The 8,028-nt window shown below is 43.7% G+C and overlaps 2 protein-coding genes across 2 annotated transcripts in view; one reads left to right on the forward strand and one right to left on the reverse strand.

The window, feature by feature from the left end:
• The window catches only part of ABAT (4-aminobutyrate aminotransferase), an 8,034-nt gene extending 4,866 nt beyond the window's left edge, over positions 1–3,168 (forward strand). The window contains exons 5-7 of the mRNA XM_009698467.1: positions 14–160; positions 1,308–1,419; positions 2,737–3,168. Of these exons, the coding sequence (XP_009696769.1) occupies positions 14–160; positions 1,308–1,419; positions 2,737–2,858 (381 nt within the window). The 3' untranslated portion in view covers positions 2,859–3,168. The remainder of the gene's footprint in view (positions 1–13; positions 161–1,307; positions 1,420–2,736) is intronic.
• Positions 3,169–6,768: 3,600 nt separating this feature from the next.
• TMEM186 (transmembrane protein 186) lies at positions 6,769–7,305 on the reverse strand. The gene has a single exon (XM_009698468.1). The coding sequence runs from the start codon at positions 7,303–7,305 to the stop codon at positions 6,769–6,771; it is 537 nt and encodes a 178-aa protein (XP_009696770.1).
• Positions 7,306–8,028: the final 723 nt, after the last annotated feature.

The following is an 8,028-nucleotide window of genomic DNA, read 5'->3' on the forward strand; positions in this document are numbered from 1 at the left end:
TCTCTTTCCCAAGCCCTATCGGATTTTTAATACCTGGCTGGGAGATCCATCCAAGAACCTTATGCTTGCTGAAGTCATTAAGGTTATTAAAAGAGAAGACCTTCTAAATAATGCAACCCATGCCGGGAAAGCACTGCTGACTGGGCTGCTGGATTTGCAGGTAAACATCCGGAAGGATTACAGACAAAAAGGAGAAATTTGCTGATCAGGTAGGGTCTGACCTCATCCAGTTTAAACACTTGGACTGAGGAACTCCAGCTTGGGACTAGACCATAATCGTAACTTGCTGGTTTAGGTACTTCTGTGCAAGCCTGACTAACTGTGTCCCAGTTGGAACAGAAGTGAACATTTTTTTACTGACTGAAGAATGCTGGTTTTATATAGCTTAATCCAAAATAAAGGGTGACCTCCAAAATATCTGAAGGTATGAATTATAGCTACTTAAATTATTTTGCTAGAAGTCTCTGTTATCCCAAGCAGCTAGCATTTCATTGTCCCAAAAATTCTTTTTAAAGGGAAGTGCCTTCATATTTTGTTAAAATTCCATCGGGCTGTTGAAACAAGAAAATTGTAGCTTTCCCTCTGCTGATTAAGGGAAATTCCTCACAGCTTCAGCTATGGAGCCCCGCATGAGAAGGAAAATCAGATACGCATGTAAGGGTAGGCTTGCAGGTGTTTGCCTCCCAAAAGGCATTTTGCGCAGGATAAACCCAAATACAGCCTCTGCCCTCTCCGCAACTTCAAGGCACAGCAGGCAGGAGAACATGAAAAATCATAATCTTCATACTTTGGAGGGCCAGAATACAACTAGTACTATCCAAACCAGGTTACTCTTAGAATAAAAGATGAGGATTGTACTTGATAGTAAGTGAAGCAGGTAATACCAGCAAGTGACTTGCCACAGCGTAAGAATGAACTGGTTTCTAGCCCCACTCCAGGTTATTTATGCTCAGGTTTTCCTGGAGTGCCTTTTAGGTGTGAGGTGCTTTGCGCTCGCTTCAGGAGGCTCCAAGTAAGTTCTCACTTGACTCAGCTCAGGGGTGCAAATTCATTCTCGCTTCCTGCTCAGCCGTTTGTGAGGGCACAACCTGCGTGCTCTTGGGCTCGGCAGTCTGTGCCTGTGCAGACCTTGGTCGGGGAGGAAGAACAGGACACAGGGTTATGTGAGAAACCCACTCAGCCTGCGCACCAGCTCCACGCCACCAGAAGGGAGGCGGCAGCAGGTTTCTGTTGGCAGAGCAGAGCTTCCCACCAGGTGCCCTCTGTTGCAGCAGCCACCACCCGTATTTCCTCACCTCTCTTTGCAGGCTCGTTACCCACATCTTATCAGCAGAGCACGGGGGAGAGGAACATTCTGTTCGTTTGACACTCCAAATGATGCAACTAGAAACAAGTTAATTACAATAGCCAGAAACAAAGGTAAGAAAGCGTGTGTGGATTAGCTTCAAATGACAAACAGTAGCATGTAGTGCTTTAAATTTTCCTTTTTTGTCTGGTGTATGCGTACTACAGTATCAGAGGGCAGAAGTGAAATTATGAACAAAGCTCTATTTAGACATATCTGGAAATACCTGTATTTTCAGAGACATCAGACCAGTCTGTGGCATGATGTGTATGTTCACCTTTCTTTATAGGTCTAACGCTACTGGAAGAGATCTATGTAGGGCATGAATTTTTGTGACATCACTTTCATACTCCTCTGCAGTGACCTTAGGTGTACCTAGGCATGACTGACTTCTAGAAACAGAAGAGGAAAGTTGGAAGAAAGTTAATGTAACTGTCACCCAGGAAAACACAGGGAGAAAAACTATGAATTGTAGGGCATACCCAATAAAGAAATGCAATGTGCTGCCTGAAATGAGCACAGATCTACAACTCCATCCCACTCTCACTACAGAACTCTTACCCAGCTGTAGACAAGCTCAGGTATCAGGAGGGGAGCCTCCTGACCTGAAGCCTAACATCCTCTTTGAATGTAACTGTGTGTAGCCCCTGGGTTTGCTGCTGTCAGTTTTTGCTGTTACTCCCATCTCTTGAAAGAAGCAAGCATGATGCATTGTGAAACCAAACTTTTAAGACTGTAAAAGACATAGATATTTTTTATTCTTGGAAACTAAGCCATCAGGGCAAGAAGGCAAAAGGTTTGTTTCATGGTAAACCAAGGCTATGCTTAGAGGCAGGGTAAGCTCAGCTCGATAGTTTGGATTTTCATTGCCCGCAAACATTTCAAAGAATTAATTGATTTTGGGGTAAAAAACAAAAACAAAAAACCAACCAAACAAAAACCCCATGCATTTAAAGTACTGCAGGAAGAAGTCTGCCAGCACTGAGATACTTTCACTTTTTGTAATTAAAAACAAAATTGCAAAGAATCTTACTGCATCTTGTTCTGGCATTGAGGTACTTAACCAGTAGAGTATTGCAGCTTTGAAGTCTCAGGTGCTGTTTGAGCTCTGCGCTGGATGGAGTCTTTCCACCTACGCTGGGATTAGTCCCAGCACTCCCAAGGGTCTCACCCAACAGTCACAGGCGCCCACAGTGTGCTCCTAAGCTGCTGTGAAGCTTGAGGCCCCTGTGCACCACTGCTTGTCTGCGGTATCACTGTGTGGGTAGCAGTGACTGGGGGATCTTCTGTTGGCCCTCCGCAGTGAGGTGACCCTCATTTGGAGACCTCCGTTTTCTGGATATGTGGCAAAGAGGGAAGTGACGAGAGGACCTGTTCTGTTCTTGTTTTAGGAGTTGTGCTGGGAGGCTGTGGCGACAGATCAATTCGTTTTCGTCCAACACTGATCTTCAAGGATCATCATGCACACCTCTTTCTGAACATTTTCAGTGACATCTTGGCAAACTTCAAGTAAAAAGCAGTTCCCTTGCACTGAACAGCTGATTATGAAATTAGTTTGCATTAATTCATGTCTCCTCTACTTACAAGATCAGTGTAAAGTCATAAACTAAGGTTTGTGTTCTGTCTGTAATCCCGCCCAAGGCAAGCCGCTCCATGCAAACTCAGCCCAGGCAGAGCATTGGTACTGGTCACCAGCAGGTACATGCAGCTGCCCCACACTGTGCAGTTGTAGAAGCCGTGGCCCTCCATCTTCTGGCTTGGGTCCTACTAATTGCAGAGTCCTCTCTACATTCATGGCCCTGACTATCTGATTGTCTTAAATACAACCTGCTGCAGTCCGTTTTCACAGGTGATCCCAGTAGATTTACAGTTGCGTCCAGAAGCAGCAACTAGTATGGCGTCACACTTTAAGCCACATGCCTGCCATACAGAAAGTGCCATTCTCTAATGGTAGCTGGAATAGTTGGTGTTTCAGGGAAAGCTCTGCTTTCCACCGCTGCCAAGCACAGTGTTTTACAGAGTAATTTCGGGCTTTGTTCTGAATACAGCCGCCTGCCACGCCAGCCGGATCAGGATGCTATCAGCTACCCTATGCCCAGCCTTCAGCCTACACATACTGCTTCAGAGGCACCGACGCACTCGGCCCTGCGTGCGGTGCTGTAAGTGGAACTGAAGTACTTGTACTTTTTCCTCATCTAGGATTTTAAAACTTCTGACTTCTCTTACAATCAGACTTGTACAGAGAAAACTATACCCTCAAGTACGTAATTTGACAAAGCTCAGAGAATCGTTTGAAGCACGTTATCTCCACCTCTGTCAGCAGTCTAGAATGATTTGAGATTATTCACCATTTGCCCATAACACAAAATAGCCATTACAAGTTCTACATGAATACTTGAGGTTTTTTGTAAAACTACAGCAGAATTGCTTGATCTTAGCCATTACCTGACATCAGAGCCACTGCAGTGAAGGCCTAGTCCTAATTGCACATTTATAATGCAAAGTAATTCTATTTTTGTTCTAATAGTTTATTCCAAGTCATTGATACTTCAGAGATACTCTAGAAAGCCACAGGATCAAAAAGCGTCAACAGGTCATTAATTTGTTTCTCTTCAGAGAATTGGTTTGGATGTCTCTTTACCATCTACTCTTTGCTTAAGGCTGACTTGAACTAGGTCTGGTGCCTTCGCCCCCCCCCCCGCCCCTTTTTCCTGGCTAGCAAACATCTGGATTTTGCTTACTAAGCTTAACTTTATGTTCTGCACCAAAAGACAGGGACCACAGGGGACTTTACAGTTGCCCTATTAGGATCTGACCACAATTTTTAAGTACATCACAAGAGACGGAGCATTTAAAAGATTTACATGTTTAATACAGCTACCAAAATGTGAAAGGTTTCTTACCTGCTTTTAGAAGTGTTGATCGTGGTTTTCCCATTTTATTTTTTGAGTGCTGGTATTGGGAAACTCAAGTACGCTCACTTCTGCTAGCTTAAAAATAATGGGATTTCTGTAAAGCTCTCTGCAGAAACTGGAATTGTGATACCAGCTGGTCAGAACCTGCGTGGGTTTTTGAACAGAGGTTGTAGAAATCTGGGGGAAGGACTGGCAAATTGGTGTTCAACAAAACCTCGCTGTCCTCGTAAGCGTATGATCAGCAAGAGGGAAGTCAAACCAAGAACTGTATTTGACAGCATTTTGGGAGTTAGTTTGTTCAACATATCAGTGCAGTAGTTTTAGTAAATGTCTCTAGCAAGTCTTGTACTTTTACAGAAGCAAAGGTCCAGTAATTTGAAGTCTTACCACATCTTCACTTTTATTATGAATACTCTAGGTGTTTTTATAATTTTTACTGACACTCAGTAACTGTATAATTGTGTACAACATGTTGATGAAATGATGTTAGAGAATACATAGAAAGCACTGCAGCTGAAGCATATAAAGTTAATATTGTTTACAGCATACTGTGGACAGTGCCAAATAAATGTTTAAACAAATACTTAACTACACTTCATGGTGTAACTAGTAACTGTACACAGATTCATAACAAATGACATCTCATATGTAATCAGTATTCTTAAATAAAATATTTATAATTGAATTTCTCCAGGCCTTTTTATTTTACACCTAGCACATGCCTAAACTGAATCGTTAGCGCATGCTAACCATGTTCTTACAAAGATAAGCCTCCAAAATACATGGTGTATGCTTATACTCCACTGTGTATTGCTGCCATGCTGTTTAAGCCAAGGAACTTTTCCCTTTTCCTTTTGGTATTGCTGTACCGCACAATACCTGCCAAAATTTAAAACAATGAAGCCCCCATTAGGAAAAGTTCAACTTGAACAAACAGTAAATGAGGGTTAGCCTGTGCACTGAAAGGGCAGCTTTACTTACCTCCATCTGCCGATCCACTGAGATGCATGAGGAAGAAAGAGGGAAAAGAACACTGCAAATTTCTCTGTTGGTGAGGGTCAGTTTATTTGCCAGTTTCAAATGAAGTAACAGCTAGAAGAGCAGTGTAAGGAGTTAACTTGCTTCTGACAATTCAAAAAAAAAGTTTTACATGTTACAAGTGATCAGGTTTGATCCTTTCTTGGGTTGAAATCCTGCTCCTCATTTCTACTCAGGTTTTGGAAAAGGAGGAATCCTACTAGCACCACAGAATAAGACCACTGTCCTTTACAGACACAGGTGCTGAGGTGGTCAGCCCTGCAAGTTCAACAGGAATACGAAGTACACGTATTTTTGGCCTGAATTCAACATAACTTTTAGGTGTCTTACCTTTTTCCTTTTCATTTTAGGTAAACCGACATTGGGGGAGTAGGGAGTGGAAAGGGTATTTGGCAACAGAGCTTCTGATGTTAAAATATGCCCCAAAAGCACATCAAGGGATACAGATGACTTGTTTCCCCGGCTGTATGGTAATCTTCTCAGAAGACTGCTTAACTCACTTAGTCTAAGATAATTTTGGTAACATTTACTGAAGTTTTTGCAGTTCAAGTGTTACAGCATTGATTAAGTGTCATTCATACACACAAAAGAAACACAAACATGAATATATGCAGAGAAGGACAAGTAGTTCCAAGTTTTCAGAGGAGCATTAGGATGCAAACGGAGCAAAGGATCACAGACCGTCCCTCTAACTCACAGCATCGCAGTTTAGGTATGTTCTTCCTTGGTTCCAATGGGAAAGCAATTTCTACGAGAGGCTCCTGAAATGCTGCCCCAGTCTTTAACTTGCCCTTACAGCTGAACCGTCAGTGTGTCCCGCACCCTTGTTTTGCCCGGTTACGTTCACATCCTGGAAGACCCTGCCAAGAGACCCCAGGCACCTTACACAGCACTATACACTGCTCTTTCCAGCTCCCTTCATTTCATTAATGCATGAGCACATCTCTCTCTGACATGCAGCATTATTTATCACATGTATGTATGAGACAGGTTATAATTTCAAGAAGCTTCCCAGTCAACCTAAAAATTGCTAAAAGAAACAATGAATGTAAAGTGAGGATGCTCTGGCAGAGTTCCTGCATTTCACTTCTCGAGTTTGTTCCTGCTTTGAAACGAGCTAAGTGGGCAGCCGAGGCAGCTGAGGTCAGCACCAGCCCTTTGGCCTCCTCCTGCTCGTTCCAAGTAGGGCAGTTTAGACTTGGCAACCCCTGGTGACAGCGCACCATGCGCAGCACCGTATCCGACACAGAAGAGACGCTGCTCACACCTTAAAGAAGCTGCGGAGACGTTCAATCCAGTGGATTGTTCTTTACCATTGCTACTTTCTACACTGAGTGCACTTACCAGCAGGCTTTGCACAGGAAAATGACAGAAGCACGTCAGTTTGGTAAACTAATTAAATCAAACTTCACAGAGGAATAAGCACAATGAACATGCAACAAGGGAAAACACTGGAAATTAGCTGCTGTATCACTGAAGTTCTCCAAATATTTGAGTAAACTTCTGTCTGTCTACAATCTGGCCAAACTTAATTGTAAAATATAAAACATCTGTACTATTACACCGTTTGAACTGGAGAAGTAGCTCCCCCTTGCTATCTCCAACTTCATCCAGAGTCATCACTGTCTCTATGGGACAATAAATGTCATTCCGTCTTCCCCAAAACGTCAAGTGGGCGACTTTGACAGTACGGCCAGTTTCATTTAAGTAGATTAACCCAATAATTCGTCTGAAAAAGTAGCTCATACCATACAACATTGCACCAGCAAAGAACGCAATGCCAGTTGTATATAAGAGGATATTCTGAGAAACCTGGTCTTGCAGGTAGAGGTAGCAGATGGGAGGCAGCATGACCATGGTGGTGGCAGTCTGTAACAGCTTCAGTCTGGACAGTACCCTGCAGTACTTAATCCCCGGAAACCTGTAGACCAGTTTGAACTCTTCTGTTTTCTCATCCAAACCCCTTTGTTGGGCCACAGCAGCAGGGGCCGAATGGCACTGACGCATTGATGGCTCTCGCTGTCTCCCAAAATAATTATTAACACCATTAGCTCGCTGGTTTTGTGACTGCAAACACGCCCACGTACCAAAAAAGGAGGGTGGGTGAACTTCTTCCTTTTTCCATGGCCTTGTCCACAGCTCATTTTGAAGACATCTCCCAAAAGATGGTGCCATGCAGACTTTAGTCCTAATTCTGCAGAGCCTAGCCTATAAGGAAACATTCCCACAGGTCATCATTTGAGTCTTCTTTATAACCGAATCACATTTAGCTCAGAATCTGTTCCCGAGGCGCCTAAAGACAGTAAGCACAAGCCCCAGCTCTCTGTAACCTTATACTTAAAACTAACGTTATGTTAGGAAACTGGTACTCATGCTTGCATCCCTCCTTGTAGATGAAGGGGGAGAATACTTTTGATACCATGGCTGACACCGAAGGTAGCTTACTGAGCGCAGCCTTACGGCATCCCCTGCCTCTCTGTTTGAGCAACACCAAGGTGCGCGCACCAGCACTACGGGGTGCTTCTAAGCAAGGAGGGTAACAGAGCCTGGGGCCGCTAGACAGCGAGATGTAAAATGACCACTCAAATAACAATTTTAGGAAAACAGGAAAAAGTGGACCAAGCGCGATAAAGGGGAGGAGAGCATGAGCAACACCGGAGGGCACAGATATTAGCAACGTGCAGGACAGCAAAAGACAAAAGGAAGAAAGGGCACTTCGGTGCTGCCCTC

This window comes from Cariama cristata, unplaced genomic scaffold, assembly GCF_000690535.1.
Source record: "Cariama cristata isolate BGI_N322 unplaced genomic scaffold, ASM69053v1 scaffold45514, whole genome shotgun sequence".
Lineage (NCBI taxonomy): Eukaryota > Metazoa > Chordata > Aves > Cariamiformes > Cariamidae > Cariama > Cariama cristata.